Source organism: Saccopteryx leptura, chromosome 4 (genome assembly GCF_036850995.1).
Source record: "Saccopteryx leptura isolate mSacLep1 chromosome 4, mSacLep1_pri_phased_curated, whole genome shotgun sequence".
In the NCBI taxonomy this organism is placed as follows: Eukaryota; Metazoa; Chordata; class Mammalia; order Chiroptera; family Emballonuridae; genus Saccopteryx; species Saccopteryx leptura.
The window spans coordinates 193117924-193135272 of NC_089506.1; the positions used below are offsets into that span (position 1 = coordinate 193117924).

A 17349-nucleotide genomic window follows, 5' to 3' on the forward strand; every position below is an offset into this window, starting at 1 on the left:
TCATAGTCATTTTTGCTTTGGGACCTATTTGCAGTGTCAGTAGCAGCTCCTGTTCTTTGAACTTACTAGAAAGTATTTTAGGTTACTGTGCTGTGTGAATTAAATAGAAGGTGTTGATAGAATAATGGTATGTGTGTGGTACATGTCTATAGTCATAGAAAATTTGGCATTGCTTTACTTAGTGACAAAAGGCTTACCTGTGAAATTTTTAATACTAACTACAAATGTGCCTGTGTTGTATATGATCATGAAAACTGATACCTCTTAATAACTTTATCATGAAAATTTCCAAACAAAAACGAAAGACCCTCTATATATTTATTACCAAAGTGAACAACCTTTAACATTTTACAGTATTTTCTTTTCTTGTTCTCTCCTGTCCTATCTCTTTTTGATGAAAGAATATTTTAAAACTCCAGACATTAAATCATTTCACTTCTCAAAAATTTGTATTTCAAGTGGGGAGCTAGTAAGAGGAAGGCATTGTCTTAATCTCAGTTCCATTACCATGTATGATGAAAACATTATTTTTAATACCTAGTGATATTTAAATGTCTCCTATTGTTCAGAAAATCTGACCCCATTATAGTTTATTCTTTTTCAATTTAAAGTATAGTTGACATACATTTTGTTTTTGGTGTGCAATATAATGATTTGACATTTATGTCTTATGATGTGAACATCACCATAAGTCTAGTATCTATCTGTTACCGTACAAAGTTATTATGATATTGAGTATATTTGATTCCTAACATTCTCCATACTTTTGACATTTTTGCAGCTGTTGCAGTATTTTATTCTTGGGTAAATAAAAAAATATAATAGAATTTTTAGTTAAATCTTCTGCTTCAGTTTTTTAAAAGAAAATCTTTTTATGCTATTCTAAATGTATAAAAAATACTACTTTCATTACATACTTGTACATTAGCTGATATTAACTGGTATGTTTTTCTGAGTTCATTTATGATTCAGAATTCAAGAGAAAGTATTTCTGCATTACTTCAAAATATACATTAATTCATTGTACATTGGGTTAAATAGAGCATTGGCATTTTTGGTGCTCTTTTACTTTTGTACTTTTTCTTCTGATTCAATTATAATAAACAGAAGTAAGATAAAATTATAAAAGGCCCTGGTTGGGTAACTCAGTTGATTAGAGTACTGTCCCGATATGCCAAGGTTGTGGGTTTAATCTTCAGTCAGGGCACATACAAGAATCAACCAATGAATGCATAACTAAGTAGAAGAACAAATCGATGTTTCTCTCTGTCTTCTTCTCTCTCTCTAAAATCAATTTTTAAAGATAAAATTATAGAAGTTACAGAGCAATACATATTGTTATTTTGTGCTTAATTCTTTTCATTTAATATTTTTCTTCTCTTTTTATCCTTAAAGCTCAAGCTATAAAAGCCAAAGGTCCTGTGACGATCCCGTACCCTCTTTTCCAGTCACATGTTGAAGATCTTTATGTAGAAGGACTTCCAGAAGGAATTCCTTTTAGAAGGCCATCTACTTATGGAATTCCTCGTCTTGAGAGGATATTACTTGCAAAGGAGAGGATTCGTTTTGTGATTAAGAAGTAAGACTCTTGGACTGTTTTCTTTAAGATTAGTGCTTTGTTAATATTGTTGACAAATATTCATTAACCACGAGGGCTATATTTAAGTTTGAATTATTACATATTGTTTTATTTTCCACGTCAGTGTGTTCATGTCAGTTATGCCAGAGTTAGCTTTTGGAACTTGAACACTTTCTCAGACCTGATTGCATAAGACTGTCATTCTTTCCCCTCAGTTTTTTGCTAAGTATTCTGAAGAAAGTAGTAATAATATTATTAATACATTGTTTTTAGTTCTGAATCTTTGAAAGCACATGTGCAAATATATGTAAGTTGTAAGATTAAAAATAAATGAAACAATATAAGTGAGAATAGAAAGAAAAACTAAGATAGTAGAGTGTTATATATTCTTTAGCATTGACATAAAGGTTTATAGGAAGGAGCTGTTTAAAACTGAGTGAAGCAGTTAGGATTGAAAGTGTAAATGTTTCCATTTAAAAATGACAACTGTATTGCACATTTTTGTATTTTCTTCTTTCTTAGATTCTATTAAGATTACAGTAAAAAGTTTAAAAAACTAAGAGGCCCTGGCCGGTTGGCTCAGTGGTAGAGCGTTGGCCTGGCGTGCAGAAGTCCTGGGTTCAATTCCCGGCCAGAGCACACAGGAGAAGCGCCCATCTGCTTCTTCACCCCCCCTTCCTTCCTCTCTGTCTCTCTCTTCCCCTCCCGCAGCTGAGGCTCCATTGGAGCAAAGATGGCCCAGGAGCTGGGGATGGCTCCTTGGCCTCTGCCCCAGGCGCTAGAGTGGCTCTGGTCGCGACCCTGGAGGAGCATAGCATCACCCCCTGGTGGGCAGAGCTTTGCCCCTGGTGGGCGTGCCGGGTGGATCCCGGTCGGGCGCATGCGGGAGTCTGTCTGACTGTCTCTCCCCGTTTCCAGCTTCAGAAAAATACAAAAAAAAACACACACAAAAAAAAAAAAAAAAAAAAAAAAAAAACCTTAAGAGGAGGCCCTGATCAGGTAGCTCAGTAGATAAGGCATGTGTCATGCAGAGGTTGTGGGTTCCACCCCCTCCCTGGTCAGTGCATGTATGAGAAGCAAGCAGTGAGCACACATCTAAATGGAACACCTAAGTGAGACAACAAGTCGAGGGGGGGGGGTCTCTCTCTCCCCTTTCCTCCCTCTCTTCCCCCTTTCTTCCCCCTCTCCCCTCTTTCCCTTTCTCTGTCTCCCACTTTCTCTCTTTCTCTCTCCCTCCTCCCCAGTCTGAAAAAAGCTATAAACTAAGAGGGCATTTGTCAACATATTTCTATAGTGCAAATACATGGAAATTTTTTTATTATATCCATGCAACAAGTACTGGATATGTTTGTAAAGGGAAACAATTGGAGAATAATTATCTAGGAAATGATTAACAAAAAATGTTGCTAAAGGAAATTTTTCAGTGACAGGGATAGAGGGTTGTTAGTTTTATAAATTGTAATGAAGATTGTGCTTATGAGACACCAGAAAGGATACTGAGTTCTCATCTGATGACATCTGACTTAAATTGAAAAGAGAAAGAAAGTATCAAAAGTGAGTCACCTTACAAAATTTCAGTGCACTAAAGGTAAGGGAAAAATCAGTTGGCTCTAAAGAGTAAAATCAGGTCACTCATAAGGAATCACAAATCTGCCTCGAGCAGGAATGGATTCTGTAACACTCTTAAGCAGTTCTTTCCAAGTTCTAGGTCAGAATGATTTGAACTCAAATTCTTTAGACAGCCATACATGTATGAAAAGAAATAGAGATTTTACAACCTTTAAAAGGAAAGATAGGGTTAGCTTCTCTCCAGAAGTAATAAAAACCCTTATTTAAATCAGCTTACTACAGTGAGACACTTATCTCCTCTAGTGGGGAGGTCAGAGATAGGATGATTAAAACTATGGCACTTGGGGCTTTGCTTCTGCTCTTCTATACTGCTCACAAAAATTAGAGAATATTTAAAAATGAATATGAAGTGATAAAATATCCCCTAGTTTTTGTGAGCAGTGTATATTCCTCCTTCCTTAGGTCTTTAGCTGATGGCAATAGTTCCTTGCCTCACAGCAAGATACATCTCTGAAGAAGAGACAGTAGCTACCTATGTTTCTTTGAGAGCAAGAAACCTTGGAATATGGCATTAGTTCTCTGGTTAGAAATATGTCAAGCACTCATTCCTCAACATCGTGATGAGTTTATACCAAGCAGCACTCACCCCCAGGGCATGATGTTGGGTTTGCTTTTCCTGAAATGCATGGCTTTCATTTTTAAGTTCTATTATGTGAATGAGTCTTTTTGAATTGTGCATATTTAACTGATCTTGAAATTTTTTTCTGACATATCTTTCAGCTATAAACAATAAAGTGAATAACATTAGTAGGATAATAGTTATATCATTTGCAGACGTTTCAACTTCATTACTCTAGTAATGCTGTGGTACTATTCAGAAAATGGGAAAATTAATAACCAACCACCTTGAGTAACAAGTACAACCAAACAAATTTGCCCTTCTGTATTGGCATTTGTAAAGCTAGTAGCCACAGCCACCATCACAGCCGCCTGGCTCATGCATGTTTGCATTTGATTTGGACAGACAGTAATGACACAACGGAGCCAAGAACTAGTGAGCCATTAGCTTTAATCCTAGCTTGCAAGAAATACACACAGTGGGAAAACACTTCTCTTTCCATTTAGGGCAGCGGTTCTCAACCTGTGGGTCACGACCCACAGGTTGAGAACCGCTGATTTAGGGCTTCCAAAGCTATTGACTTATTCGAATTTCTTAGAATCAAAGGTTTTTACTTCACCAGCTTTATTCATTTGTTTTTTATTTCCTTCTTTCTGCACAAACTGGCTTCTTTTTCAGCACTTCGCCATTTTGGCTGCTTTTCCTCTTCTCCACGTGGCCTTTCTCTGCTCTCCTCCTGGGCTCCTCTGCCCTATTTAATAGTGTAGAAATTAAAATTTTTAGTTCAGTATACAAACAAGGAAGTCTCTGATACAAAGTCACTTATTTGAGGCATAATGGGATTGATTCCTCATGAGAGTGCACTATCCCACATCATGCAACAGTCAAGGGTGTGGGGAAAAGCTTAGTCTTAAAACTAAGTCTTAGGCTATAATGACCCTGCCTGCTTACAGCCTGTCCCCCACACCCAGTGCAAACTATAAGTGAACAAACATATATATCATATTTACAAACTTACCTAACCCGCAGCATTAAATGACTGGATTTTTAAGGATTTAGCTAAAGATGAAAAGGGCCCAAAAGATAGCTCAAGATAATAAGTGAGCTGTCCTCTACAGCAGGGGTAGTCAACCTTTTTATACCTACTACCCACTTTTGTATCTCTGTTAGTAGTAAAATTTTCTAACCGCCCACCGGTTCCACAGTAATGGTGATTTATAAATAAAGTAGGGAAGTAACTTAACTTTATAAAATTTATAAAGCAGAGTTACAGCAAGTTAAAGCATATTATAATAATTACTTACCGAGTACTTTATGTTGGATTTTTGCTAAGTTTGGCAGAATAAATCTTTATGAAACAACTTACTATAGCTAAATCTTTTTATTTATACTTTGGTTGCTCTGCTACCGCCCACCATGAAAGCTGGAACGCCCACTAGTGGGCCATAGGAACCAGGTTGACTACCACTGGTGCTCTACAGGAAGGAATTTGTTGCTAACAGATCATTTTCTTTCCAATAAATTGTAGTTCAAAGATTTAGTAGTTTCTTAGGAAATCAAGTGGTAAACAGAATGCTTCTTCTGAAACCCTGACACTTGCCAAGAGCCATAAACAAGAATTCCCCTTCCTCTTGCACATTGATATATTAATAAGTTTATTGTTTTAAGACCTCTTTTGTACTGCCATTTTATTAAATTATTTTTAAGTTAGAGGTATTAAAATTTATTTCTAATATCAAAATAAAATACATAAATTATTTTACAGGTTTTGCTTATGTGTTTTTTTGTGGGTTTTCTTGTTTTTTTTTTTGGAGAGAGAGACAGGAAGGGAGAGAGATGAGATGTATCAATTCATAGTTGTGTCACTTTAGTTGTTCATTGATTATTTCTCATACATGCAAAGCCAGTGACCCCTTGCTCAAGCCATTGACTTTGGGCCCAGGCCAGTGACCATGCGGTCATGTCTCTGATCCTATGCTCAAGCCAGTGACCCTACACTCAAGCTGGTGAGCTTTCACTCAAGCCAGATATGCTCACAACCTCAGGGCTTCAAACCTGGGACCTCAGCATCGCAAGTAGATGCTCTATCCACTGTGCCACCACCACTCAGGCTGCATTTGCTAATCTTAAAGCATATAAAACTCTGTATTTGGATGTTTAAATTTTGGGGGGGTGGCTGATGGACAGACAGGAAGGGATTGATGAGAAGCATTAACTCGTTGCGGCACTTTAGTTCATCGATTGCTTTCTCATATATGTCTTGACTGAGGGGCTCCAGCTGAGCCAATGACCCCTGGCTTGAGCCAGCAACCTTTGAGCTCAAGCCAGTGACCATGAGGTCACGTTTATGATCCCATGCTTAAGCTGTCGACCCTGCATTCAAGCTGGTGAGCCTGCACTCAAGCCCATGAGCCTGTACTCAAGCCAGCAACCTCGGGATTTCAAACCTAAGTCCTCTGTGTCTCAGGTCGACACTCTTTTGACACTCTTATCTATCCACTATGCCACTTCCTGGTCAGTGTTTAATGTTTAAATGTTTATACAAGCTTATCACAAGGTATTTTATGCTGTGCACATCCTGTCTCAAGTCCTTTTTATACACTTATTTCTGGTGAGCCATCTTCCACAATTGAAAAGGACTTTGTAAAGGCTTTCCTCAAAGGTTAATTGTGGTTAGTATTGATAAATATAAACTATTTTATGTATTTAGAAGGGTAATGCTGTGGAGTTTAGCCAGTGTTTTATTTCACAGCTCACAAATACTGATTGAATATTATCTGTATCATTGACTTAATCCTATGTTAGTTTCTAACATTTCTAGGATTATTTTATTTTTTATTAAGTGAGAGGCAGGGAGGCAGAGATAGACTCCCACACGCACCCTAACTGGGATCCACCAGCAAGCCTGTACCTGGCAATGCTCTGCCCATCTGGGGCCATATCTCTGTTGCTCAGCAACTAAACTATTTTAGTGCTTAAGGTGAGGCCATGAAGCCATCCTTAGCTCCTGGGGCCAACTTGCTTCATCCAACCAAGCCATGGCTGCAGGAGAACAGAGAGAGTGAGATAGAGGGGGGTGAGGGGTAGAGAAGCACATGGTCGCTTCTCCTGTGTGCCCGGACTGGGAATCGAACCTGAGATATCCATACCCTGGGCCGACGCTCTACCGCTGAGCCAACCGGCCAGGGCTAACCATTTCTATATTAACAATAATCTGGCTCTGGCCGGTTGGCTCAGCGGTAGAGCATGTGGGAGCCTGTCACTCTGCCTTGTTGTTTCTCACTTAAGAACAAAATAGAAATGGTTATGCTTGTCTTTGTTATTCCCCCAATTACTTTCAGCCATTACAACAAAATAGAGTGATAATGGATATGGAAGTTAGGTTGTGAAAATTCTGTGATCTACAAATTGTTTTATGTACCACTTGTGTAGTAGAAAATAAATGAAAAAGCAAATGTATACTGCAAAAGTTAGTATTAATATATATTTAAGATTATTATAACCAATTTATAAATTTGTTGAATGAAGTATGTAATTAAAGGATCTCATTTAAATTTTTTACTTTGATTCCTTTGGTGTTATGCTTTTATGAAATGGTTTTGTATTACAAAGTTAACTCTTTTTTTGTGAGGACCCAGGCTCTGTGAAACACCTTATGAAAAAATGTGTAATTACTTTTTAGCCTTACTACTCTTAGGAAATCTCAAGAAATTAGGATTAATTGTACTCAGGAGTCCAGATTGTCGTTTTTTTTTAAATGTTTATTTAACTGATTTTAGAGAGGAAGAGACAGAGACAGACAAGAATATCTATCTGTTCCTGTATGTACCCTGACCAGGGATCAAACTGACAGCCTCTGTGCTTCGGACGATGCTCTAACCCAGGCGTGGCCAACAGTTTTGCCCCTGGGCCAGATTAGAAAGAACTTTTTTCACGTCCAGACAAAATATTAAAATTTAAAACTGTTAAATACAAAAATGATTTAAGTAAACAAAATTTTATTATATAATTTGTTTATGAATAAATGTGAGTGAAAAAAATTTTAATATACAATATTATTTTAATAAAAATATAATTACATACCACCCTGGCCGGTTGGCTCGGTGGTAGAGCGTCGGTCTGGCTTGTAGGAGTCCCAGGTTCGATTCCCGGCCAGGGCACACAGGAGAAGTGCCCATCTGCTCTCCACCCCTCCCCCTCTCCTTCTTCTCTGTCTCTCTCTTCCCCTCCCGCAGCTGAGGCTCCATTGGAGCAAAAGATGGCCCGGGCGCTGGGGATAGCTCCATGGCCTCTGCCCCAGGTGCTAGAGTGGCTCTGGTTGCAACAGAGTGACCCCTTGGATGGGCAGAGCATCGCCCCCTGGTGGGCGTACCGGGTGGATCCCGGTTGGGCACATGCGGGAGTCTGTCTGACTGCCTCCCCGTTTCCAACTTCATTATAAAAAATGTTAAATATATATATATATAATTACATACCATATAAATATCCAAACTGTATCGCACGAAACAATATTTAATTAATAGAATGAACTTGAAGGGGTTATATTGCAAATAAAACAGTTATTTCGTTTTATAAACAGCCTGGACACGTTTTCAGTTATCATATGCAGTTATTGTCTGTGCTGCAATGCCACTTGATTCAGCACACTTGACCACAAAAATAACGAATTGTTTGACCTTGGGTGTGCACTGGCAAACTCCGCCCTAAAAGAATGTGGGTTTCACATCACTGCTAAACATCAAACAGTTCATATCGAATACAGACGAGTACAAAAGTTGTAAATCTTTATAGTGGAAATTTAAAAAAAAAAAAGAAGAAGTATTGTGAATTTATTCGACCAATTATTGGAAGTTAATCCTAGATTAGTGACACATGGGATTCTTTTCCGCATATCACTTATCTTCTTAAATATCTCGATTTCCAATAATCAAAGACGCTTCCGTTCTGAGTAGCTGAGATTTTAAGGTAGTGGAGAATATTAAAAATTTAATCGCAGGCCACATGAACTCATTACGCTGGCCGGCCTGCGGACTAAGTTGGCCATGCCTGTTCTAACCTACCAAGCTATTCAGGCAGGGCCAGATTGTCTTTTTTTCTTTTAAACTGGTCTTGATGACTGAATATTAAATAAGTACTAGTAGTTACTACTTTTACTCAAAATTACCCTGTGAATATTTAGTACTTTTTCTTACCTTTCAGACATGAACTTCTGAATTCAACACGTGAAGACTTACAGCTTGATAAACCAGCTTCAGGAGGTAGGTCTCCAGTCTTGTGTCAAATGAGAACATTATGTATAAAAAATATACAGTTTCAAAATATTGTCCAGTATTCTCTAGAAGAATAAAACTCATTTTCTTCTTAATAACTTTAAATGCAAATTTGCATCTTATTTTTGAGCAGACCAAAAGAATCATGTCTGTTGTACTTTTGAGATGTAAACATTATCTGGCATAAAGTGTTGAATAATTTATTATACAATTCTATATTGGGTAATATAGAATTGGATAATATGCCCTCAGTATAACCCAGGGCATAAAAGGATATACTTCTTAAAGCATAAGCCAGTGGTATTGTCACTTGTTTGTTAGATGTGTTTTGAAGGAAATATAATTGTGATTTGTTCTCTTTCTTGCTTTAGCTCTGGAGTGGAGTAGGATGGGTATATAAAGTAGAGTTCACATCACTTAGAGTTGGTATAATGGAATGATTGCCAGTAGTCTTAAATGCCTACATTTATCATTGCAAAGATCTCCTGCTAGCTGTTCTTGAGCACACTGAATTGTGCTATTTCCTACTTTTAATTATGAAACTTTATAGTACCTGTGTAAATTTCCATTTTCTCATTGTTTTATTTCTTTATTTTTAAAATTTTTTATGTTACTAATTTTAGAGAGAGAGAGGAAGGGAGAGAGTGAGAAACATCATTTTGTTATTCCACTTATTTATGCATTTAATTGATTTTTTTATGTGCCCTCACTGGAGATCAAACTTACAATCTTGGTGAATTGGCATGGCAGTCCAGTCAACTGAGCTACCCAGCAAGGGCTGTTCTTTCTTTTTATTCAGTGTCAGCGCTGTTTTAATAAACATATTATGAATTCTTAGAAATAATTTTAGTCAGAATAGGAAATAATACTGCCTATTTTAAAATTACATTAATGCCATCAAGTTGAGGAAATTTGTATATTTGTTATTTTTACAGTAAAGGAAGAGTGGTATGCCAGAATCACTAAATTACGAAAGATGGTAGATCAGCTTTTCTGCAAAAAATTTGGTAAGTCTATAGAATAATTTTTCCAAATTTTGTTTTAATAAAGTAAATGTAATGACTGTGACTCACTTTCAGTTTTCTTCTATTGTTTCCAAATATGTGTTTATTATAAAAATTTTTAGACCTGTACTAACAGGGAGAGAATAGTGTAACAAACCCCCATAATCTTTAATTTTTTACTGCATAATTTTTTTTTAATACAGTATAGATTATTCAGCATGAGGCATTTCATAATTGTGGAATCTTTGTCTTGGGGTCTTTTAACAATGTTTAGTGTGCTTCTCTGGAATAAAGGAGACTTGCAGTGACAGTATGTCATTGGAGTGGTATGTAGCACACTGGTGGTTATCAGCAAGCATAACATGGCCCACAATATTGTACTTACCTCGTTTGTTATGCTTGGCTGTGCTTGTATCCCTAAATGCTTAAAATACTTAGGCTTGGTTTATTATACTAACATGTTTTGCAATAGTCACTCTCTCCCCTGCTTTTTATCCTACTTCTTAGCAGTATTCAACATAGTTGTTTTTCTTCTTTAAGCTAGGTTAAACAGTTTTTATGGAATTTTTATTTATTTTTTTTTTTTTGAGAGGAGGGGAGATAGACTTCTGCATGAGCCCCGACCAGGATCCACCCAGCAACCCTTGTCTGGGTTTGATGCTCAAATCAACTGAGCTATTTTTTTTTTTTCTGTATTTTTATGAAGCCGGTAATGGGGAGAGATAGACAGACTCCCGCATGTGCCCAACCGGGATCCACCCAGCACGCCCACCAGGGGGCATTGCTCTGTCGCGACCAGAGCCACTCTAGCGCCTGGGGCAGAGGCCGAGGAGCCATCCCCAGCGCCCGGGCCATCTTTGCTCCAGTGGAGCCTTGGCTGCGGGAGGGGAAGAGAGAGACAGAGAGGAAGGAGGGGGGGGAGGGGTGGAGAAGCAGATGGGCGCTTCTCCTGTGTGCCCTGGCCGGGAATCGAACCCGGGACTCCTGCACGCCAGGCCGACGCTCTACCACTGAGTCAACCGGCCATGGCCAACTGAGCTATTTTTTAAACCTGTGGCTGATGTGCTTGATCCAGCTGTGCCACTGGCTATGAGAGGGGAAGAGAGAGAGAAAGGGAAAAGGGAGGGAAAGAGAAGCAGATAGTTGCTTCTCCTGTGTGTCCTGACCGGAGATCAAACTCAGGATGTCCACACGCTGGGCCGACACTCTTATCCACTGAGCAATCTGGCCAAGGCCATTTTTATACCTTTTTTTTTTTTGTATTAAATGAAAAGCAGGGAGGCAGAGAGATAGACTTCTGCATGTGCAGGACTGGAATCCACCCAGCAAGCCCACTAGGAGGCGATGCTCTGTTGCAACCAGAACCATTCTAGCTCCTGAGGCGAGGCCATTGTTCCATCCTCAGTGCCTGGGCCAACTTGCTCTAGTGGAACCATGGCTACGGAGGGGAAGAGAGATACAGAGAGAAAGGAGAAGGGGAAGGGTGGAGAACCATATGGTCTCTTCTGTGTGTGCCCTGATCAAGAATTGACTCTGGGACTTCCATATGCCAAGCCGATGCTCTACTGCCAACCAACTGGCCGGGGCCCATATTTATATCTTAAAATTTCATTTCTTATACCTGTGCAAAAGTAGAAAAATATCCACTCATACCCAGTCCCTCACTGAGTTTCCTTATTCATCCAAAAAGTATCTTTAAAAGTTTTTGCTTTAAATCGATCTAACCAAAGTTCATGCATTAACTTTGGTTGATAATGTCTCTCTAATTTAAACCAGTCTATACTTACGAATTTTATTTCCCATTCTGTGAATTCTTTGCAGAAATTAATTTTTTTGTAAATGGCACACTTAGGATGTTTAAGGAATAAAGAATGTTAATCTTATGATTGCAGGGGCCAGTAAAAGAGGATTATTACACTCAAAACGTTAAAAATTTTTTAAGTGAGAGAAGGGATAATAGACAGATTCCTGCATGCACCCTCACAGGGGTCCACCTGGCAACCCCCATCTGGGACCAGTGCTTTAATCAGTCAAGTTATCCTCAGTGCCCAGGGCCAATGCTTGAACCAGTCGAACCACTGGCTGCAAGAGGGGAAAAGAGAAAAGAGGAAAGGGAGGAAAAGAGAAGCAGATGTTTACTTCTCCTGTGTGCTTTGACTGGGGATTGAACCTAGTACGTCTGCAAGCCAGGCTGAGGCTCTATCCACTGAGCCAACCAGACAGGGCCTACACTCAAAACATTAAGTAACAAAAATTTATTTTCAGATATGTGTTTGAAAAAGTAGTATATAAGTCGTGTTTGTTGTTGTGTTGTGATTTTTTTATTTCTTCCCAGAGATAATCGAAAATATTTTTATAAGATCGTAGTGTTACTGAGATGGTCTTAGAATCAGAAATGTTAAGTCGACCACAGGCTAGCCATGATCAGGGACCCTTTATACTTGGATTTGCTGTATTAAGTCTGTTTCAGTAATTAGTCTGTATGTTTCCAGAGTATACTTGGCTTTTTAAAAAGTTGGCATGTTTATTACTTTGGATTGTACCAAAATATTTCAGCAGAAACTTAGTCTCCTGAATTGCTTTTCTTTTGTAAAGCTGAAGCCTTGGGGAGCACTGAGGCCAAGGCTGTACCTTACCAGAAATTTGAGGCACATCCTAATGATCTCTATGTGGAAGGGCTACCAGAAAACATTCCTTTTAGAAGTCCTTCATGGTATGGAATCCCGAGGCTGGAAAAAATCATTCAAGTGGGCAACCGAATTAAGTTTGTTATTAAAAGGTAAGGTTACAAGAATAAATAAATAAATAAATAGTAAGGTTACAGTCTGCAAAAACAAATTTAATATCGTCTTTGCTTAATTTCATGAAAACGGGCCTATTGTTCCCCTCTCAGTTGGACTTACTCTGGTATTCAGAAGTAAGGTGGTACATTTAGATTTATATATTGAGCAAATGTTTTTTTTAGTACCAGGTACCAGATGTACAAATTAGGTATGACAGAAACCTTGACTTCCGAAGCTTATTACGGAGATAAAGGCAATAAAATGTTACTAGCACTTTAGGAGAGAAGGCAGGGGTAGCTTGTAGATTACATAGATAGGAGAAAAGGTGTATACAAATAAAGGAAATAGAGTGTTAAGTAGGTGTTGGGAGGTGTCAGATGTACTTTAATGTTTAGTTTACATAACCATGCGATACTGTGTGGAATGAGTGAAATGCTTTGGGGACATGGCCTTGATAGACTGAGGTAGCAAAGTGGAGGGGAGGCCCTATATCTTATATAACACTGGGGAACAAATTTTTGTTGCATCCACAAAAACACTTGTTCTTACCTAATTCGGGTGTGCTGATCTCAAATCTGACATTAGTTTTTCTCTGTAAGCTAGTTTTTTTGCAATTCAAGATTTTAGGTTTTCATCTTATTGTAAAATTTTCAACATTTAGTTTAACATAATGAAGTAGAATGTCTTCTTGGGCATCATCTTTGTGAAAATATAATTTATATAATGCAGTAAATATACTAATATATTAAAAGATATGATTGCATCAGAATTTGTGTACAATTTCAAAATAGAACATACTAAAACACAGTATTTTAATCATAAAATTTGCACAAAACTTATTTAAGTTCTATTTAGGCAAATTTGTGTTTGTAGCTCTTGCATTTGTGTACTTGTTGAGGACAATCTCGTTTGTGCTCCAGCAGTAGTCTGCTCATCACTAACAGCTCCAAGATTTTTGGTAAACTTATCAAGGTGACTGTTGAGGAAGTGAATCTTAACGGTTATGTTACATCCAATGTCGCGGAAAGCCAACAGCATCCTTTGAACCAGAAGTTCATAGTTTTCTGCTTTTTTGTTGCCAAGGAAGTTCTTTGTAACTGCCACAAAAGACTGCCATGCTGCTTTCTCCTCCTTATTCATCTTCCTCTTTATTCATCGAAATTCTTCGTCACGTATGAGGGTTCAAATTTGGGTCCATCAAATACACCTGCTTTTATTTTCTCAAAAGACAAGGAAGGAAAAGCAGAAATAATATGTTGAAAGCATTCGCTTTATCTATTCAAAGCCTGAACAAACTGCTTCATTAAGCCAAGTGTGATGTGAAGTGGGGGAAATATCCTGTCTTGATTAACTACAGGTTCATTTACAAATTGTTCTTTTGCATCCCTACTTCCAGAGCTTCATGTTTCGGCCAGTCCTTCTGTGTCCAGTATTTCTCCCGAGCTTGGCTGTCCCACAAACACAGAAAGCAAGGATACTTCGTGAAACCTCTCTGTTGTCCTAGCAGGAAATTTACCATTTTAAGATCCACACAAATGATCCAGTTATGCTTCTCATACTTCAGAAAGTCAAGGACAATTTTTATGTCATTCTTACTAAGTCATTCAATTTGGGTTGGCTAAACTGCTAAGGGGTTAATGACTGCTTGGCATCAGAAGAAGACCCTTCAGATTCTACAGCCATTTCCTTGCATGAGGAATGCGAGAAAATCTTATCAAAATACATTTGATATTCACTTTCTTCGTCCTTAGAAGAAATAAAACTATTGAAAACTGGAACCGGGAGTGTCTCAGAGTGTGAGATAGGTCGTATTGCTGAAGGAATATTAGAATATGCGATCATATGCCGTTTTTTCTTGCCGATGCTCTTTGTATGGATCAGACAGAAATAACAGTCACTGCTGTGGTCCTTAGGGTCACGCCAAACCATGGGAATACCAAAAGGCATTCCTTTGCATTTTCCTTTTGTCCAGTCATGACGCATTTCCTCACAATTATGACACACAATATGAAGAGCCCAATTCTTGTCTTGATCGCCAAGGGGAACTTGAAAATAGGCAATATATGCACGTGTCACAAATGATGAAATATTGCACCTTTGACGTTGATGTGTGTAACAGCCACATATATAACAGAAGGTGTCGGGACTATTCTTACATTTACGCCTACTCAAAGAAGCCACGATTCAATCTTAAAACAAAATAAGAGGGTGTTTTTATCAGATAATAATTTTTTACATTTAAAAACAACTACAATTATGTAAAAGTGATATTTGTAAAACATTAATTGCCTTGTGGTTATTTAATCCAAGACTCCAGTTTAAAAACCAATACATGCCATTAACTGTAACAAAAAGAAATTAAAATTGCATAAAAACTAGAGCATGCACCAAAAAAACGGATTTCAGATTTGGAATCAGTGATGCAGAAATATATAGAAACAGTTCTAAAACCTCATGCAACAGAAAATGAAAAAAAAAAAATTCCGCAGTGAGTGGAGATCTGTAATTAAGTGGTTTTAAAGCAGATTCCCCATAAAATCATTTGGATTTGAATTTTTACAAATGCTACTTTGGCTTAGGTTTGAAGGATAGCAGAATGGGTAATTTGGGAGCAGGAAGTCTGAACAGAAGGCCTGTCTTGAATACAGAAGGATTATGGTGGGGGTATACTGTAATGCTTGCTTACTGTTTGGGGTTTGTGCCTTTGTGTATTTTTGTTGGGACTTATAAGAGGGAGGCAACTTGAGGATGACATAGCTAGGTACTTCTAGCTGTTTTGTGGTGTAGTTCATCTGAAGTTTAGAAACAGATCGTTAAACTGGTTGGGGGGCACAGGTGACTGTTTTGTATAGTTATGCTTAACATGCCTTTGAGGACACACAGGTGGTCCTGCCTCAATGTTAAATTTGCTATTTTCAAAATAATATGGCATCACCAGAATGCTACTTTTCATTCTGCACCAGAATGCAGAATGAACCATATTGAAAATCAATGGCAATGCATGGATGTGTGGGGAAGGCCTTTAAACATTCCTAAGTGCTCTGTTACTAATATCAACTATTTTTACAGACCAGAACTTCTGACTCACAGTACTACTGAAGTTACTCAGCCAAGAACGAATACACCAGGTAAGATAATTGTGAATTCCTTTTTGAAAAGCTTATTAATTAGATTAGTTGTTTCCAAGCTTTTAAAAATTCTTTTTAAAGTGATGGAATTCCCCTTTCACTAAAATATCTTTTAGGAAGCTCAATACAAGCAGTCCTTGATTAATCAATATGAACATGAGCAGTTTTGGAAATTGGAGCTTTGAATTTAGACCAGTAGTGCTCAATAGAAATACAATGTGTGTCACAAATGCAAGCCATATATATCATTTAAAATTTTCCAGTAGCCAAATCTAGAATCCAAATAAAAAATATATGATGAAGGAATTTACATTTTTTATTTCATATGTTTATACTTTATTTGAAATGCTCGTGTGTTTTATACCCTATCTCAATTCAACCAGCCATGTTTCAAATGCTTAGCTGCCAGATGTGGCAGACCATGCAAACCATACAGATTTAGACCTTAATCTTTATTTACATAGACCCTATTTTTTAAGTGAAAAATTCTGTAATTCAAGCAACTGCACTGACATCACTACCCTATAGAAAGAACTATGAAGTGTCAGTCTCAGTTGTGTGGTTTTATTTTCTTTATTTGAGCTATAAATCTGCTTTTATTTCTTTCCCATCTTTTTGTTTACCATTGCATAATATCACAAAAATAACAACTTGTAGACCTTTTACAACCTTAGAGTCTTTTGTTGCCAAGAACCAATAGTTGCTTCTGAATTCGTGCAGTTATATATAAATACTAAGGTAAACTGTTAACAAGATGGGGTTGTTTGTATTAAAGTATGGTCCTTCAACTCTTAGGGCACCTGGGGTAATGGGTAAAGGTCAGCCAGTGTTAGATTGTATAACTGTATGTTTATCATGGCATGAAAAGTGATTGAGAAATACTGAACTAGGGGAGGAAAATTATCCTGTGCTAAATCCTGCAGAGGAGAAGATACAATCAATGCACAATCAGGTTGAGCATTAAAATCAGAGCCTGGCCTGTGGTGGCGCAATGGATAAAGTGTCAATCTGCAACACTGAGGTCGCTGGTTGGAAACCCTGGGCTTGCCTGGTCAAGGCACATACAGGAAGCAACTACTATGAGTTGATTCTTCCTGCTTCTCCCTCCCTACCCTTTCTCTTTCTCTCTCTTTTGCTCTTTCCTCTCTTTCTCCTCTCTCTACAAATCAATAAATAAAATATTAAAAAAAATCAGCAGAGCAACCTCCTTAGTATGCTTTTGATTTAAAAACAAAGTATTGGTGATGGATTGAAGATTGGAGATGACACAGACTTTGCTAAGGGAAGTAATAGAAAGGTAGAGCTTTAATATGACTTAACCAGAATATGATGAAAGTCTATATATATTATATATGAGCCTTCATTTCTCAAGATCTCAAATTCAAGGTTGTGATTAA

General features: G+C 37.8%; 1 protein-coding gene across 13 annotated transcripts in view; it reads left to right on the forward strand.

Moving 5' to 3' along the window:
• The window catches only part of GTF2I (general transcription factor IIi), a 132192-nt gene that overhangs the window by 93184 nt on the left and 21659 nt on the right, over positions 1-17349 (forward strand). For all 13 annotated transcript variants that reach the window (XM_066382427.1, XM_066382429.1, XM_066382428.1 and 10 more), the window contains 5 exons: positions 1396-1579; positions 8967-9025; positions 9973-10044; positions 12637-12820; positions 15894-15952. In XM_066382427.1, the coding sequence (XP_066238524.1) occupies positions 1396-1579; positions 8967-9025; positions 9973-10044; positions 12637-12820; positions 15894-15952 (558 nt within the window). The remainder of the gene's footprint in view (positions 1-1395; positions 1580-8966; positions 9026-9972; positions 10045-12636; positions 12821-15893; positions 15953-17349) is intronic.